The 20,339-nt window shown below is 28.2% G+C and overlaps 1 protein-coding gene across 1 annotated transcript; it reads right to left on the bottom strand.

Annotated features, from left to right (window-relative positions):
* Nucleotides 1-1,901: 1,901 nt before the first annotated feature.
* Nucleotides 1,902-3,608, bottom strand: LOC119676008 (jerky protein homolog-like). Its single transcript, XM_038087230.1, has 3 exons — nucleotides 2,805-3,608; nucleotides 2,269-2,745; nucleotides 1,902-2,195 (listed from the first exon to the last, which is right to left on the bottom strand). The coding sequence occupies exons 1-3, from the start codon at nucleotides 3,606-3,608 to the stop codon at nucleotides 1,902-1,904; spliced, it is 1,575 nt and encodes a 524-aa protein (XP_037943158.1).
* Nucleotides 3,609-20,339: the final 16,731 nt, after the last annotated feature.

Here is a 20,339-nt window from a genome sequence, read left to right on the forward strand (position 1 = left end):
GCGCTGTCAAGACTGCCGACTACATGATCATATTTGGTTTGGTCAGTTGTAATTCGTGCGTTTCTGAATTGAGATTCCATCTGGATGAAGCAGAGGTCTGGATCCCTCTTACAGAATGCTGGTGCTTTGATTCCGATACGACAAATGTCACCTCGAGGTTGTTCGTTTCTGTAATTATTTGATACATTACTATCTGCAGGAATGTTATTTCTATCCAGTGCGCTATTGTTGCTTGCTTCTACTTGCGACATTTTCGATCACGTCGGGGTCGCCAATTGTAGGCTTATCCTACTTAATTTAATTTTATTTATTTATTAAAACAAACCGTCAAAAGAATGACAACCTTCTTTTTTTCTCCATAAAAATATCATTAGTTTTTTAAAAAATTTTCTTTTCATAACCAACTCATCTTATTTTCAATAATTTATTTGTCCGAATTTGCATGGCCAACCTAGATCATGTGAATATGCAACCGCCACAAATGCTTTTTTGATATCTGTCACACCTAAAAGCATCATTGCAGGGGTGGTTTTTTAATGTAGTAGGTGCGGGGAATCCGTACAATTGTGTGGTGAAATCAATATAATTGTGTGGTGGAGTTTTTATCGCTGCCAAAAAATGTCCAAAAGTATCAACAAAAAATCAATATATTCAAAAAAAAAATTATTTATTTTAAAATGATAATTAAATAAAGATTCTATAAAAAATAAGTACAAAGAACTTATATGTAAAAAAACCACACACAAAATTTTGAGGTGAAAACAGTATAAAGCAATAAATTTCGGAGCCTGCCAGTAATAATCTATGAAGAGATCTGTACCATTATTTGTGTTAAAGTTAATGATATAAGCATTTTTGGTAAATTGTTGGTGGGCTATTTATTGATTTTTTACTAAACATGTGTTTTGAAGAGTTTTCGAACCTAGTAAATAAACATTTTTTTTCGTAATGCAAACAATTTCCAATAAAAGCAGTCTAACCTAGTATCTACACTACATACACTATTGTATGTAGTTTTTTTGTCTTTTCAGTAACACAAAAAAAAAATGAAAAAATTGAAATGCAACGACTATGTTCGAAACATAGTCGCATTCGAACATAAAATTCTTGCAAAGTTTTGGTCAGTATGGATGTCAAGTACGAACTCAAATCATGGACTCATCAAGATTTCTCAGCACAATCTACTGTAAAATATAACTGGCAAGCAATCATCTTCAAACAAGAATACATACTACAAATCTAAATTCTTTGTATTACCATAATTACAAATATGAAGAGTATCGTTGTAAAGTACGTATGACAATGGAATTTGAATGATTTCCTTTAATTATTCGAACAATAGTTTTCACAGATGATAAAGAAATTTATTTTTTTTTTTGATTTTCAAACTGGCATATATTCACGATGAGTATTTGACTACATGATACTTTAAAATTACTGCAAATTACTTTGAAGATTTACTTCTGCTGCTAATATATAGAATTAAGCTTAGAAAGCAGTGTGAATATAAACTTTTTAATAAAATGATACATATTTATTAGTGAATAATATGATAGTTACTTTACGAGTTTTTATATTGAGAATCAGAAATCTCAGTTTCACTATCTATTTATTTTAATTTTCTTTAACTAATAGAAATTAGAATATTTTTTATATATTATACTGTTCTATATTATATTTTATAGATAGAGATATTATATCTATATATATCTATATATATACAGTAAACATTCGAAAACGTGAACTAATTAAAACCAAGACAGTTCACGTATTCAAATTGTTCAAGTTTTCGAGTGTCAAACAAGAATAAAGTAAACACATATTTACACATATAAATTCACATTTTGTTTCTTTTTTTGTGTACATATTAATTTATACTAAAGATACATATATAAAACTTTTTATTTAAAAAAATCAGTCATTTTGTTTTGGGTCTTCTTTCTTTCTAACACTTGAAACACAGCATTCTCCCTTAGACGTCTAAGTACATTCATATCCTTTTGATCGACGCCTTCGTGACTGGCCCACTGTATTGCTTTGTTGAAAATTTCAACTGCTTCACTTGGTATAATTTTCACCGATGCCTCTGAGATGCAGTCTTCGTCAGGTTCGTCCTCATGTCCAATATCATCATGCGCATTATCTTCATCAATATCTTCGTTCCATTCCTTAACATTTGATAACGTAAATTCACTCTGAAATTGTTGATAAGAACAAAATTTTCAATAACTCACATATCTTTGTACATATCTGCGCTATCGAACAAACCTCAGCATTTAAACTGTTAAGAAGATCGGCGGTGTTGCACATCAAGGAGCGAAGTTCAGTTTCCCATTTTTCTTTTAAAATCGCCAAAGGCATACTATCTTCGGGGTCATCATCATTCACAGTAAAATTTAAAATATTTTTCCAGCACTTAGACAGAATTTCTTTGCCGACACGACTCCAAGCGGCTTCCAAAAAATTTATAGCACTTTTTAATGTTATTTTCTTCATAGACTCGAGCAAGTCAGATTGCGTTGCTGCTATTGAAGCAAGAAGGCTATTTCTGTAGTATAACTTCGTGATTTTTATTGCATTCTGATCCATCGGTTGAATGAGGGGAGTAACGTTTGGTGGCATAAACATTGCGAATATTTGCCCATCTTCCGTTGTCAGTTCAGCCTCATTTGGATGGGAAGGAGCATTGTCGATTAGAAGAAGAGCTTTAATTGGCAAGTTTTTCTCTTTTAAAAATGATTTCACCTTAAAAAGCGACAAATTTTAGGAAAATTTATACAGCATTCAAAAGGAAGAATCCCTACCTGAGGAACGAATGATTGATGAAACCATTCTTTGAAAATAGTCGCCGTCATCCAGGCGGACTTTGAGTTTTTATAGTTGGTAGGACACTGGAGGTTTTTAAAGCATCGTGGGTTTTTCGCCTTTCCAATTACCAAAAGTTTGAGTTTATGAGATCCGGTGGCGTTTGAGCAACACAAGAAAGTGATTCGCTGCTTCTCCGACTTTACGCCTGGGGCTCTCTTTTCTAAAGTGGACACGTACGTTTTTTCTGGCAGAAGTTTCCAAAATAAGCCGGACTCATCAGCATTATATAGCTGATCGTTACACAATTCGAATTCAGCAATTTTATCTTTAAGTTTTTCTTTAAACGGGTCCACTAACTGAGACTGCGAAGACAGTTTTTCGCCAGATATTTGCAGAAGTCGAATACCGTATCTTTTTTTGAATCCTTGAAACCATCCATCACTAGCATAAAAGTCACCTTCCTTTTCCTTAAATTTTGAATGCAGTTTCTTGGCTTTTTCTTTCAGCATTAGAGCACTTACTGGCCAGTTCTTATTTCGCATACAGAGAAACCAACGATAAAGAGATTTCTCCATTTTGGGCAGCTCTGAAGTACGCAGGGTTTTTCTTTTTCCAGGCCCAGAAAATGTGTTGTTTACGCATTTTAAAATCACGTTTCTTTTCGCTTTAATGCCACAAATTGTTGATTTAGCAACATTATATTTCTTTGCTAAGTATGTCACACTCGACCCCTTTTGTAAGAAATCGAGAATTTCAGCTTTTTTTTTTAATGTCAAGCACACAGGTTTTTTCGCACTCATATTTACCTTGCCAAAGACGAAACGTTTCATGTAAAGACAAAATTGTTACTAAAATATTTTGCATTTTTCATGCATTCACAAATCAATAGCATAATTTGCTATTAGGGAATTCCCCAATTTCAGAATTATTCGACATCAATGCAAACTATATTAAAAAATTGTAAGGTTTACTGTTCATGTTATAGAGCTTTACTGACTTGTTCATGTTTTAGAATAGTCAATGATGAGAAAAGGTTGTTCACGTTTTGGGGTGTTCACGTTTTAGAGTATTCACGTTTTCGAATGTCTGCTGTATATCTATATCTATGTATATATATATATGTATATATATATATATATATATATATATATATATATATATGTGTATAGATATATGTAGATATATATATATCCTTTATATATTTTTAATACATTATATTATTCGATATTATATTCTATCTTCTACATAGAATATACAGATATGTAGAATATAGATAATATCTATATCTCTCTATTATCTATCTATCTATCTATTATCTATCTATCTATCTATGTCTATCTATTAGATATATTGATAGAATATATATTGATATAGATGTTTATATTCTACATTATATTGTTTTATTATTATACTGAGGCAAAAATCATAACTGCTTAACTGCAGTAAATAAGTAAATTGGTCCAATTTATATGCTTTAACTATAAGTTAAAACGTTTTTCAATAACTTCAGAGAATCTAAGTGTAGCTACTTCAATGACAAATATTATCTTTTTGCTTGGTTGCACTACAAGATACTTAACACGAAGTAAAAATTGAATTATTTGCTTTTCGCATTTAACTCTGGCGAAAAGTGTAAAGTGTGAAAACTGCAAATATAGTGAACGTTGCGTTAATATATTTTTTACACAAATTCTGAAGATAAGGTCTTCACGCAAAACATCCTTAAAAAGTCAAGCAAACAAAGTTTCACCGATGCTTTTAGTGTAATAAAAAAGGAAAGGACATTAATAATTTCAATAATTCTCGTACTTATGCACATCCACAATCACAGTTTAAGCTTTAAATTCATGCACTGCTGAGTGCAGAAGTGGAAGAACTTTAGAGATGCTCCTTTTTGAGTTCATGGTGTCGTTGGTTGTGATAATAGTGTTTGGAATGACTATCCAGATTGCGGAGTGGAGTAGAATTCCCCAGAGTACAACACATGAAAAAGGTGTTTACTTTTTAGCTTCTGTACAAAAGTATTAAAGTTTTTTGTTTTAATTTTATCACCTTTAAAGCTTTTTTAATGACTCCTTTCTATTGATATGATAATTTAGTAGCAATGGAGCGTATTCTGAACTCATTTAAAATAAGCCAGCTCATAAATATTAAAGTCACTTACCTTTATTCTCACTGAGTTAACTGCTTTTATAAATTACATCCTTAAATGGCGTCCTAAAATTTTAATGAATTTTTACATGTTAAAAATTTTTACAATTTAAATCTTTTAATTTTATTATACTAGTATACACTTGGCATGAATTATTGATTTAGTGTTCCTGATTTGAGAGTAATGTTTTAACAACCTATTTTTAACAAAATTATCATCCAAAGCATCATATTATATGTTTAGTTACAGGTTTTTGAATTTACAGTATGGCACCGATAAACATGTAAAAATGATAGAAATCTACTTCAAAAGTTTTATGGGTTTTCTGTATGAAAAATTTTCCAATCGTGTAATTTCACATTTTGGTCTTGTGAATATAAAGGATAATACAATTTATCATCACCAGATTATTTTTGTGTGGTTACGCAAAGGACGTCGTGTTTATACAGACAATTCCTGAACTTTCGAACATTTGAAAATTTGATATTGTAAGATGTGACATGGATGACAATTGAATATCAAGTAGGATACAAGTAATAAAAATTAGGGATTGCAAAATCCCAATTGCAGATGTATATTTTCTTTTAATTTTGGAATCATAAATTGCATAACCCTGTATTGCAAATTAAATCCTTTCGAAATAACGCAATTTAGCAGATCATTTTCTGCTGTGTTCTTGCTCTAACAATTTAACTCTAAATAATCTGCAGCCTATCTCTTCACATTAGTTTATGCAGCTTTCGATCTGTTTCATTTGCTATAAACAATTCGTTATGATGCTTTGTGCGAGATAGTTTTAAACGACTACATAAACGACGTGAATGTTAGCTTGTATAAATGTATCTAAAATATGTACTTTGTCAAAAATATTAACAATAGCCTTACAATGAGGTCTTAAGACCTAATTTTTTTGTACAGAAGTTTTGAAATAAAAAATTATCATATTTAAACAATTTTTCGGACCCGAAAATTATCCAGCAGTTTCAGATGTAAATTCAAAAATGTTAAAAATAAAATCATTCCTAAGAAATGTAAAGAATCGTAGTGTCACCGCTAAGGACGCTCAGCATAGAGCCTTGACATATAATCTATTTTTTCAAAAGTAAGAAAACATATTTTGGTTAGTTTTTGGTTTAAGCAAAATGCTACCACTTGTTGTATTAAAGATAAAATCGAAAATTTATAAAAATGCGTGTTTGATGGATACGCTATTTCCAGAAAAGAGGTTGTAGCGTGAATGGATGGCTATATGCATGTATAAATTTTTGTTAGTATTTGTAGTCTTTGGTGTGTGCAGACAAATCAGCAATGAATTCAATTTTAAAATCAAACTTCAAGGCTTGATCTCGAGATACATGCAATTTCTAAAACGTTTTTGTAATAACTTATTTATAAATAGGTTTTTGATTTTGGTCAAAAATCTTTTGTCAGTCATAAATTCTTTAAAATTATATAAATTCATTAACATTATCCAGATATAAAATTTGTATGTTATTTGCTGAATTTATGTTAGTTGTTCTTAATTTCTAAAAGAAACATCCTATATATCAATATATAAGAATCTGTGTTTATATCCGGATTCAAAATCTGGATATATTCATTTAAATTCATATAATCAAAATCTGTGGCTATTTCCAGCAGCTTATATGAATAACTTCCATTATTCGTATCTTGTGAAATAATTTTCGTGCAGTTTCGAAGTTAAATCTTTGTTCCAGAAGTTATATTTCATTGATGCAACCTTTCAGGGTGAATTAATAATTACTTTAAGTGAATTTATTTTCTACTACTAAAAGCAATATAATATTAAGCATTTATATTTGTACACATTATTCTAACATCTCTGTTTGTACACCTCACCCACTACTTCATAAAACTTTTGTAAACTTTAAGACTTTAAGGCTAATAAAAATTTTAATGAAAAAACAATTAGTGAAATGCAATTATTTGATTAATTTTTTAAAGCTTGGTGTTTTTCATGCCAGTCTGTTTACTTTACCATTTTTCAAAGGGGAGTAAATGGAGACGTCTATGAATTTCTAGTGACTCCGACTTGCTTGCAGCAAAACTGCAAAAGTCAACAGTGAAGTCTGAAAATCTCACACGAACGTCATTTCAGCTGAACTTTCTATAATGCGAAAGTAAACCCATAAGACATATACTCCTAATGCTATATTTCTAATTCTTGTGTTGGTGCATAGAAACAAAAACCATATACGTTTTCAGTTAAATACATTTTGGACTTACCTCTTATGTTACTTTTTCTAGTGCTATTTGCTGAATTTATTTATTTGCCTAAATTCAGTTTTTTTCAAACATTTGCTAGAAGTAGCAAGCACAACGCCCAGGTTTCATTTGTCTTCCTTAAAACAAATGGTGTTAGCTTGTTTCCCGTACGAAAAGTTACCAAAAGTGAAATTTAAAGTGGCCATAAATTTTCAGAGTTAAAACTGTTGCCTATACTTGACTTCTGTAAGCCCAAAACTTTCATCAAAAACATTTTTTACGATGTGATTATTTCAGAATGCATTTACGAAAGTGTATTTTATATTCTAAGCTTCCAAAACTAAGAGTGTATGGACATCAATAAATGTTTAAGCCTAATTCACGCGCTGAACTAGGTTTGAACATTTAATGATGCTCATGTACTCGTAGTTCAAGAAGTTTAGAATATATAAGATATTCTGGCATGCTCTAGAATTCGAATCCGCATAAAAAAATTCGATTTCTGGAGCATCCAAAACGGGTTCATTCCGTTTCAAATTGAATTTCGAATTGAAATGAAGTCGAAATTCAGAGCATGCCTGATAATGTCATTTCTAATATAATGACGCAAAGCTTGATGTAAGTTATATGTTCGTAATTAAAATAAATAGCATGTAAATTAATAACTATTTGTAAAAAGTTGATAAAAGTTATGATAGAAGACATATACTATATTTATACAATAATTTGTATTTATACGGCCCAAGCCAAATATACGAAAGTTTCTGGTTATGATATAAGAATATTCTTTGGAATATTCGTCAACGGAATAATACTAAATATTTTTATCTGGCAACACAACGTAAATCGAAAAGAGAAGGAAATACCTGATGTTTTATTTTCCTCTCAAAGAGGTTTCTGTAGTATAAACAGTGATTTCTAGAAATTCTAATTTTATTCATATAAATGAAGTATCTAATAAAGTACAAATGAATTTACAAATCATTTCAAAAAGAAATTACATTAAAGTTACAGAGTAAATACGATTGCATTAGAAGTTAAATACGAGTTTTTTTTTATTTTGAACATTAAAATTTTACTTAAAGCACTATTACAGTGATGCCATTATCAACCTCATTTTCCATACTAACAGTAATTATAACTTACAGTTTCAACAATTATGCAAACGATGCATGCAAAGCCGCTAAACCAAGAAAATTCATCGTCAGTCAATCAGCAAATCATCAGTTAAATCAATCGAAAGGTTCCTACATAATGGCATTCATATTTGCAAACGGTAACTACATCAGTCACCCTAACTCTTACCTCTTTTCGATGTCTTGTTATCGTAGCTCCGCTTAATACAGTATGATACACTCACGCGTATATAACTAACAGTCAATGATTTTTATGCATCAATGCCACCGAAAATCAATGCTGACAGGACGTGACGCGACAGATTAATAGAAGAAGGAAGCATGCCTTCAGATTTCCATTTACTATTTCGTATTCCATGTGGTTAAGTAAATCAGTGTGTTAATCAGTACAAAGTCAGTCTTCCGTTTTCGACCAGAAAGGACAAAATCATTATGAACATATGGAGTTATCTGTCGATAGCAATGTTCTAGAGTAAATGATAATTACGGATAATTTCCCATTGAATTCTTCATTTGGGAGAGGAAATTGTATGTCAGTATTAATTTTAAGTTAAGTTTCTGAAAGGTTGTTATTTTTTTATAGTTTCAATAGCTTCCAACAACGAATTAATCTCTAATTATTTTCCTAGTTGAGTGAGTGTTAATATGACTTTAAATTATATGTTCATGGTTAATAATTTAGCTCTATTCGAGCTATGGGAACTCTTCAGCTTGCTTTCAAACACATTTTAATCTGCAGATGTAGTTATCTTAGTGGCGGATTATTGAGGAAAATCTGACATTTAAATTTAAACTTTACTAATAAAATATCAGAGAGCTGACAAGAAAAATATTAACTATTTTGAAACATGTTAACAAATGACAACGATCTGAATCATTTTCTCTGTGGCAGTAGACTGCCATCTAATCATCGCTACCATAAATACAAATACTTAGCTTCTAGAAATTGATAATTATCTAACTGTAGTATTTTAGTACCACGTATTAATGATTTCCAGCTTAATGATGATCTAGACTATAAATAATTAAATATTTCCTTAATAAATATAAGGCACTTGGTACGTTGACATGCTGGATGATATCATAATTAACATACTATTAAAAATTACAATCCAAGTCTGTGAAGTATATATGTAGGCAGAATTTTAGTTTAACAGTCTTTATCAAAGCGAAGTATGTTAATTGAGAGAAGATTTATTGGTCTTTAAAATGAAAAAGTCTGTGTAAGTGAAGTTGTAGTTATGAGATTGGTAGAATAATTTTTAATATCATCCATAATATAAATAGTCACTATAAAGTCGACCCACTGTTCAGTACTAGACCAAGAGATCAAAAGCAATTGTATTAACTTTAAAATAGATGGCAACTAAAGTTCCGTTCTCATTTTGTTTCTGTTTCATATTGCACTCTTTATATACATTGGGAAAAGAGATGATTACCGTGGCACAGCACACATCAGTTTTGAAATCAACGATATTCCATTACACTACTTGTTTGCTAGACTATACTTATGGTATGAAATTTCTTTCATGTATCGCAAATGAAAAGTTATTGTATTTATTTTTATTTCCTATCTACAGGGCATGGATTGAGTTCAGTTACTACTATTGATGAAACGCTTACAGTCTAATAAAGCCGATAGCGTAGCGACATCTATGTGTGAATAATGGTTAATGAATTCCGTGTACTTTTTCTACTTGATCGAATTCGAATGACACAGATCGTTATAAATGACATTTTATGTTATGTGGCTTTATAAATGTCGGTCAAAAAATATCACGGAATATATGTGTAAAAATATTGCAGAAACTTCCAAAATGCTAAACATGAACAAATATATGTTTCGCACACAGAATTTTCCTTGTTTTGTCAGATTCCATGATGACCATAAAGACATTAACGATGATGACTAGAGACTGCCGCCAGAAATCAATGAACAAATAGTAAAAAACTTGAAAAATTCTTTAAACCGACCGATTTATGTCTGTAAAACCAATAGTGCAAGAAACTAGAGTACCAAAAAATACAGCCTATCGTATTTGGACCGTAGATTGACGCAGCAAAAATAATCAGATAATTTGAAATTCGAACTATTCAAGCACAACATGCAGTATATAAAGACTGCAACAAATTCATTTTCTCAGAATATTTTTCTTTTTTTTACATTGTCTGACAGTTTCTTATTTTATGCTCTTAACTCTTAATTTCTTCTCTTCCTCAACTATGAATTTTTTTTAGTTATATGTCCTCAACGCTTAAAGATACTGCTTTACTTACTTAAGCAATGCGTATGTAGCAATAAATGCGGTATATATTTTTTATAAAACGATCCGATGTGTTATACCACTATAACTTCCATTACATGTAGAGAACAATTTTGTTTCCAGTTTGTAGCCAGTTAAGTTAAACCGGAATTATATATAAACGAGCGTTTTGGTCTCCACAATATGCAACTTATTTCGTTTGAAAATGCAATATAAAATATTGCAGTATTTTGCTGACATGAATAAAAGCGAGCAAGTTACTTACTAGCTAAATTTCAATGCAATTAATAGAAGCTTTAAATGAAGGGAGTTCATGTAGAACAGTCTATGCGGACACCTGCTGAAATACATTTGCAAGAGTTCTACCTGTTGTATGAGTAACACGTCTGTGTAAGAAATTTACATACGTTGAAATATGTGAGAAATATGTTTGCCGTAGGGAAGGAATAAAGTTTACTTGATTTACGAGAAGTTTTTCAAACTATAGTTTCAGTTTGTTTTCTCGAATTCACTATTGTGTTGCTGGCTTTAGTTTGTGCTCAACTTCTCTCTGTTAATTTGTTTTTTAATTTTTGCCGTGGATTATCTTTGTTATAAATGGGAGTTTTAGTCCTTGCACTATAAACGAAACTTTTATTTATGCATTTCTTAATTTATTGTCCTATTTAGTAAAATAAAAGGAGGTGAAGTTAATAATATCTGATAAACAATTTTAATTAAAGTCGAACCTTTTATGCTCAGTTTTGTAAAAGATGTTTTAATAATAACGACTTTAAGGTATTAATGGTTTAAATTCAATTTAATGAGTGGCTTTGTGAGAACGAATCATACCAATTTGGAAGGAAATTCTGAAATCGAATGATTTTATTCGATACTTGTATATCCATTGCCAAAATCAAAATCAATTTACTTGCATATAAACTACCTTATACCACCTTAATTAGGATTTCATGAACCATTTAAATATTTGAAATAAATGATTAATAGTTAAAAAAGAATATATAGATTATCAAATGTAAGTACGAAGTTTTGTTATCCAAACCTGCAACCTATTTATTTTTCACATTTGAAATATTTGAATATATAATATTTGAAATAATTTGAATCACAAATTGTGTTTCGATAATATAATCATTTAAAAGAGAGGCAATTGCTTTAAAGTGTCTTAATTTATCATTGGTCTACTAAATTCTAACAAGATAAACTTAGTAAAAATCATTTAAATCCACAATTTTCCTCCATCTATTTGTGCAAAATAAATGTCACAGTCTAAAATGGTGACTTTTATTTCAGCATAACTAACTTTCACAGCCTTGCACTTAAACCAGCAAGCATATATGAATCTGTAACTAGGAGGTATTTTTGTATATAAGTACAGGAAATCGAGTATATTTTGCATGTCTGGTTTAAGACTGAAATTCGATAACCTTAAATAACAAAAACTGTTATTTTAATTAAAAAAATTTTATTTATTTAAAAAACGTACGTAGAAGATTTTTTAGCTTCGAAGAAGTTCATCGATTTAGAATAAAAACTATTTATAATTATTTTGTTTGATATTTAAGTATGTAGAATTTTTTCCCAAAAGGACTAATGGAAATAATATAGTCACTTTAGTGTCGAAGTCTTATTACAAAAATTAAAATCCTTTTTTTATTGAAACCGCTTTTCTCGGACTGGTGATATGACAAGTTAAACGAAATTAAGTTTCTTAAAATTACATTTAAATAAATCGCAATCGATGGACCATCCCCTATACCATGATGGTTCAAAAAAAATTCTAATTCTAATTTATTTGCTCCAAACGATCAAATAAAATTAATAAAACAGTAATTTATGACATAATTGACTTTATTTATTAATGAAGTATCACAGCAAATTAACAAATATCCAAATTAGAAAATTATAATTCAATTACGACTGTGGGTTAGTTGACTAATTAACACTGACTTTGAGCTTTAAATTTGACAGAGTATAAGTTAAACTTTTGGTACTTGCAGTTCCAAAAACTTTTTAACGATTAATTAAATATAAAAAGTAATTCCAACAGATCATTGAGGATAGATATTTGGCAATACACGAAAAAGCTGTATGCTCAGGTAATAACTTAATCAATTAGTAATATGAATTTGTTGTTGTAGTTCATTACAATTAAAAAAAAAAATTTCTCTTGATATAAGCAGCTACTATTTTTTCAAAAATTAATTTTTTTGTAAGGTTGAGAAAAGGACCATATTGATGTTTATACTAATTAAGATATTATTTTTACTTTTTAGTGTTGGGTACTTGAAGGACTGGAATCGTATCCAGAAGCAGATGAAGTTTTTTCTACTCATATACTTGATCAGCCAGAACATGTACAAGTACTTCACACACTCCACAGATGATGAGTACTTGGGAATACTAGAAACAGCGTTATATGGTCAGACAAACTTCAAAAAATTAATAAAATTTTTGTTGTCTTTTCATTTGTATTCGAACTCTTCTAATTTTTGAATAGTTTCTTTTCATATTCAATGTATTTAATTAAAAACAATTGTAGAAAATCCACTGAAGACAGAAGAAAAAAATATTTTTAATGTGTTCATCACTCATTTGACGTATTAAATATTATTTCATAATTTTAATACAGTAGAAACGTGGTTTTTTACATATACATTAATATTAACATTTACAAATTTTTAATTTTATTTCGGTTTAAATTTAAAGAAATTAAAAATTCACTTAAAGAATTAAAAATTGCAGTAATATAGCATCAGGTTACGTTAAGTAAAAATGCTTGAATGATAAAACACTGTTTGTGCTAAAAATTTTCGTTTTAGAAGGAAAATTTCTCGAATTTTCCTGATCATTTTTATAATAAAAACCATAACCTTCACTATGAATATAATTTTTCTACGATATGTATTATACTCTGGTTTGTACCCCAGAAATAACGTAACTATACTTATATATATTTTAAAGTGCATATCAAAAGTAACTGAAAAGTAGTGTACACTCGTTATAGAAATATTTCATTTACGTATATAAGTACACGCACGGAAATACTCGTCTTTATGACTAAGCAACGCATTTCCGACGTATACTGATACGGGCCCTGCCTTCACGTATCCTGCCTTCACGTACATAACAGCATGCAAATACGGGTGGAAGGATGACATTTATTATCAAGTACCACGAGCATGAGATGGGATGATTGTGTTAACATGTAAGAACACTTTCCTGATTATATTTGTATCATACGTACTCGTATTATTAGAATAATGACTTAAATATAAAATAAATATTGAAAAGAATATATTAAGGACGCACTAAATAAAGAGCAATACTAATAATAACAAATTCAGATGAAGAACTGAGTTAAGTCCTTTAAATTTAAAATTATACTTATAACTGATATTATGTAGAGTACAGACAAATGACCTACATTTATGAATGCTATAATACAGTTTCCATAGTTTCAACACGTCTATGTAGGAAATATTAGACACGCATATATTAATTTTGCAATCATATTATTTTAAGGTGACGAGAATGCATTTTTTCATTAAGTGAATTTCTGCTTAATTAAAAAATCACTTCATTTCTTCAATGATTTTATTTTTATTAAAATTAAATTGAGTAGTTATAATTAAAAATATAAAATACGAAAAAAAAATGAACAATGCTTTAACTTATTATTTATCCTAAAACGTATTTATTCTTCATTTTATACTTCATAATACTTAATTTCATTATTCATTAATTGATCAGTTAGCTCAATATAACACAATAGCAAGAATTTTGATCATAAAATGTTCATATACTTTATTTTATTTGGAGAGATCGAAATTTTATGAAGTCGGATAGGCGGATATTATTTGTCTGAATATTAACTGCTCAAAAAGTAATTTCTTTTTTATTTTTGGCGTAAAAAAAGTATATAACGGCTTTCTCATTCATAAATATATTATTAAATTGAACAAGTATTCTTAATTTCAATCAACACGTTATGCTATCCTTCTGGCATAATTCTAAATCTAAGCTCGTAAAATTTCGATTCTTACTAGCCAAAAATTTTGATGTACTCTTTAAAAATACAGTAGACTCTTGGTCTTACAGTTTAACGAACCCCCATACATAACGAACGAGCAAATACTTGTGAGTAATAAACAAAAATAATCAAAAATGTTATCTCTAAATAACGAGTTTTGCAAATAAAATAAATTAGAATTAACGACAGACCTTGGCGATACAGCGCTCGTAGAGACTGGATCAAGTGATAATCGGTTAAAGCAACATCTCATGAATATTGTGGTTGTGGTAACATACATCTTTCAAACTGAAAACCTTATAACAAGTTAAACTTTTATATATCTCGTATTATCTTTGTAAAACATTATATGAATTTTATTGATTAACATAATTCTAGCGAGTTTTAAGTGAGTGATTAATTCCAATTCTGTAGACCAGGGCTGTCCAAAGCACGATACAAAAACTAAATGCTGTCCGCGGCAATAAATGTGACAGGTTTCTTATCTATTACAATTGTACAATTTTTTTTTTTTTAATTTTCATAAAATTACATTATCTTACTTCTATGGCATCCGAATAATATTAAATTGAATGAATAAGTGTTAGCCCCCGATCGTGCGTAGTTTGAATAGCCCTGGCATAGACGATGACTATATATTTTAGAATTTGTATATTGTCGTAGTATTGTTCGGTAAAAATCAACAAAACACTTCTGTTCTTTGAATACCAGTTTTTGAAGTATTATAGGTCGATCCATCTTTTTGAATGGTCTTTTAACTTCATTATAGACTAAACATTTCTGTTTTCAGTGATGATTTACCTCAAAAATACATATATAATTTTTTCACTCTTGAGAAATAAATTTTAGAGTTTAATTCGGCAGATTAATCCTTTTCTTAAAAGAATATGGGACTCATAAGTCATGTTTAGAAATAGAGTGTTTTTCACATCATTACGAATAGCGAATCCGATAAATTTAATCTTTCAGTAATCCTCCGAGACATTATTCGGTGATTTCCGTCAACCAAAACTTTGAGTTTGTCTTTGTTAGCTTCAAGTAGTCTTCTAGGGCATACTGCATCTTTATTCATTTATCCGGGAATCCGATAAGTTTAATCTCTCAGTAATCCTCCGACACATTATTCGGTGATTTCCGTTAATCAAAACTTTGAGTTTGTTTTTGTTAGCTTCAAGTAGTCTTCTAGAACATACTGCATCTTTATTTATTTATCGGCGAATCCGATAAGTTTAATCTTTCAGTAATCCTTCGAGACATTATTCGGTGATTTGCATCAATCAACACTTTGAATTTCTGCAAAGTTTTTCTCTCATAATAAAAAACAATATGATAAGTTAATAACAAATAAATAATATTTATTTATTTAATTAATGAAAAAAATTTACCACATTTTTTTAAACATGAAAAATTAATGCGGAGATATGGCGAAAGTCCGATAAATATAATTTATTATATTAAAGTATTGGAAAAGAATATGTGAACTGGCTTGCAACTGCAAATTCAACAATAGAGAAATGTTTTCATTGGAAATGAATTACACAAAACAAAAGTGTTACATATTTTTTACAGCAAAAATCGATATTAATTGGTGTCATCAGGAGGATAACACATTTTAGCAGCCCTTCTCTGCCAGTTTTTGTGCACTTTCACACCCAAGTAAGCCATGCCATTTGCAAGCGCATTGCGTTGACAGTTTCAAATTGGTGGCATCAATTTTTCGTTAAAAAACATTAAATCCAAACTTTGCCATTGTAATGCTCGGAGCAAGTACATCCCGTGAGCTGCACTCGTTTCCTGCATTAAAATAAGGTGAAATTGTAATTTATGGGGCAACATTCTGAACTTTATCTTAAAAATAAATTTTTAAGGGTAATAATGATGCAGCTTAGAAACGGATTATTTTCAACTGCAAATTCACGTTAAACTTGTGTTTAAACGCTAAAAGAAAATGTTAAAGGCACTGACATTTAAAACTTAAATTAAAATAAAGTGTCTAAACTTTGCGAAACTTAAAAATATTAAATTAAATTAAATATGATATTAAATTGTTTGTCTGAGTTTCGTAAAACTCACAATTATTACGTATATCTGGTCTTGCATTTCTTCTTCCATTATCGTCGGACTTTGTATGCAATTTAGTTTTTTAGAGAAAACTAAACCCCACACCCTTTAATCTGCTGCCAACAGATAGTACCGGGAAACGCTTTAAAAGGATTTTCAGACAAAAATATTACAGACATGAATTTAAATCATGTGGCGGTGCTGAAAACATTTTTTACTTTGTTGGAAAATCCGTAGGTACACAAAATTTTTTTAAAACCTCTACTTGCAGTGCTAGCAAAAAATTAGAGATAAAAATTAAGAGCATGTTTTAAGTTTTTGTTTTAGTTTAAAATTTAAATTATTGCCCTGTGTCAGTTTTGATAGGTTGAATAAGAGTGGGAGCAGACTTTTCACGATTATAAAAATCCACAAACAAAAAAATTTATGAAGAAAATTTACCTTTCTGGAAACGTGCTATGCAGTGATTCGCCTCATAGCCAATATATTCACCGAAAACAAGCACATTTATGTAAGAAGTCATATAGAAATAGTTGTTGAACCCTTTCCATTTTAAAGATAATTACAGGCAATTGAAAAAAAAATAACAGCTTGACTACTTTAATGCCCATTCACAGTTTACAGTTCATTGTTTTAACTGATTTAAGAATTTACCATTTTCATATATCTGTTGTTATTCATGTTACGTACATTTTATTGATTAGATTATTAGCCATTTTATAATATGAATCGTTTCACCATCGCTGAACATACTAAAATTGTAAAAACTTTTCACAAAAATGGTGGCAATTTTTCGCATGAATCATCTTTACTGATGAAATACAATTTTAGCTTATTGGTATGCCTAAAACAAAATTGTTACATCTGAGGCATTAAAAATCTAAAAAAGAAGAAATATTGCATTGACAAGAAATCACTGTATTGTCTGGCATATGGTCTAGAGATGTAATAGGTCCGTACTTTTTGAAAATGACAAAAGTGTGATACAAGTCGTCAATGTCTACAAGATTAGCTAGATTTTTTAATTGAAACTGAATCGTAATTGAAAATATGGATATGAAAAAACTTGAAATTTATTGGGCGTGTAACTTTATATCCGCGTGATATGAATTGGTCAAAAAGATGTAGCGATTTATCATTATTGGTTCTCTTTATCCTGTCATTTGTTTATCCGGTCGTTTTTGTAATTCCCGACGTGAGCATCTGTGACATGAAAGCCTGCTGAAAGTTAACTATATTGGTATATATAATGTTACCTTAAAAGAACTCTCATGGACTGTGAGAAGTTCCATAGAGCACGTTTAAATAATGTTGTATATTAGGTCAAGGGTAAAGCAATATATTAATATTAAATATTAATTTAATATGTATTACAAGGATATCTTATTTACTTTTGGTACGACAAAATAGAATTGCTAGGATTTTTATTAATTTCACATCTTTTACACTTTTATTTTATTTAATTTTATTTTAATTTATTTCATTTTATTTTGCTTTATTTTTTAATTTTATTACATATCATTTAAATTTATTTATTTTTATTTATCTTCATTTTATTTTATTGTTTTTAATTTATTGTATTTTAATGTCATTTATTTTTTTTTAATTAACTTGATTTAATTTTTTTAATTTTATTTCATTTGAATTTATTTTATTTTTATTTTTTGGTTCTATTTTGTTGTATTGTACATATTTTACTTTATATTCTTTTTTTTTTCTTTCGTTTTACTATATTTTACTTTGTATTATTTTTTTTTTTTGAATATTATTTTATTTTAATTTAATTTTTTTTTACTTTTACTCTTTCTTATTTTATTTTATTTTATTAATTTTCTTATTTTATTTTATTTTAATTTATTTCTCTTATTTTAATTATTTTAATTTTATTTTTTATTGTTCACTTATTTTATTTTACCATCTCTTATTTTGTTTAATTTAATTTTATTGTATTGTATTTTATTTATTTTTATTTAACTTTATTTTATTTTTTTATTTTTTTTTTTTGTATTTAAATTTTATTCTATTTCATTGTTTTTTATTTTATTTTATTTTATTTTATTTTATTTTTTTTTTGTATTTCAATTTTATTTTATTTTATTTCATTTTATCTTATCTTATCTTATCTTATCTTATCTTATCTTATCTTATCTTATCTTATTTTATTTTATTTTATTTTATTTTATTTTATTTTATTTTATTTTATTTTATTTATTTTATTTTATTTTATTTTATTTTATTTTATCCTATTCCATTTTATTTTATTTTATTTTACTGTATTTTATTTTGTTTTGATTTCTTTTATTATATTTTGTTTTCTTTGGTTTATTTTATTATATTTTATTTTATTTTACCTTTCCTTATATTATTTTATTTTGTTTTATTTATTTTATGTTTTTTTAAATTTAATTTTATATTAATTTATTTTCTTTATTTTTATTAATTTATTTTTATTTTATATTGTTTTATTTTACTTAACTTTATTTTATTTAATATTTTGTTATCCTATAGTATTTTAATTTCATTTATTATTTTATTTTATTTAATTTTTTTTAGTTTATATTTGATTAATGTTGTTTTATTTTATTTTACTTTAGTTTATTTTATTTAATAACTTCATTTTTAATACTATTTTATACTAATACTAACTGTCTCTTTGGTGCTTTTCTATATAAGTTAGCTTAATAGAGATTTATACTCCAAAAGGTATTTTAGCAACAGGACTATAGATTAATTAATGTTAAAGGCAATTCTATTGTAATGTTTTGGAGTGTTTTATTGTAGCTGAGCATATAAAATTTTTTTAATATGTTTGCCAAATAAATTATGTATGCTATTAAATTTATATTTTCTAATGCTGAACTGAATAGTTTCTATAAAAAAATCTTAATGAACTGTACAAAAATAAAATTGCTATCCATTGAATAGATATCTTCCTACAGATTCAATTGGAATTATTTATGGAAGTCTTGGTTCGAATACAAGTAGTTACGTTTGCATACAAATTGTATTCTTCAGATTGGGATTGTGTAGCTCTTTCAGTTTTAAAGGAAATCATTCATTTTATTTTATATTTACCAATAAAAGAATTTGTATCGTTCATTCAAAAGAAATGAAATTGTAATTTGCAAGTAAATGGAAAAACTTCAACAGAATTTTTGTCATACTTGGTATATCTTTTTCTGCATATAATAAAAGCCTTTTTCTTTAATTTTGATGTTCATTTTAACTTTTCGAAGGACTTGATTTTGTTTCAGTCGTAACTTTCAGTGTTGATGCTCAAAGCCAATAAATTGAGAAATTTATTATTGCATTTGAAACGTATTTTAAATTCTGCAGTTTCTCTGCTTTCAGTAAAATTGTTTGTACAATGTTTTTTTACGGTATTTTTAATTTTGTTTTGATCAATTTTATTTTTCATCTTTTTAATGAATAATTCTCTACTGTCAATGGGATTTCTTTAGAATTAAAAATTCTATCTGTAGCTTTCAATGGTTTTGATAATGGATTTAGTAATTAAGTTATTAACACAAAAAATTAAAAGGGAATTGCATTTAAAGATATTTAAGCATAAAAACTATTTTAGAGATGAATAAATTTTGAAAATAATTATTTTCCTTCTATTCATATAATATTTATATTTTGCAATTCTCAGTATTGTT

The sequence above is a fragment of the Teleopsis dalmanni genome, chromosome 2 (genome assembly GCF_002237135.1).
Source record: "Teleopsis dalmanni isolate 2A chromosome 2, ASM223713v2, whole genome shotgun sequence".
Taxonomy (NCBI): domain Eukaryota; kingdom Metazoa; phylum Arthropoda; class Insecta; order Diptera; family Diopsidae; genus Teleopsis; species Teleopsis dalmanni.

Bases quoted from the DNA above. Each gene is read 5' to 3' on its own strand.
- LOC119676008 (XM_038087230.1), bottom strand. From the start codon at position 3,608: ATGAGTGCGAAAAAACCTGTGTGCTTGACATTAAAAAAAAAAGCTGAA. The intron at 2,746-2,804 runs GTAGGGATTCTT...TCGCTTTTTAAG, and splicing joins ATCAATCATTCGTTCCTCAG to GTGAAATCATTTTTAAAAGA. The intron at 2,196-2,268 runs GTTTGTTCGATA...CAACAATTTCAG, and splicing joins TTAACAGTTTAAATGCTGAG to AGTGAATTTACGTTATCAAA.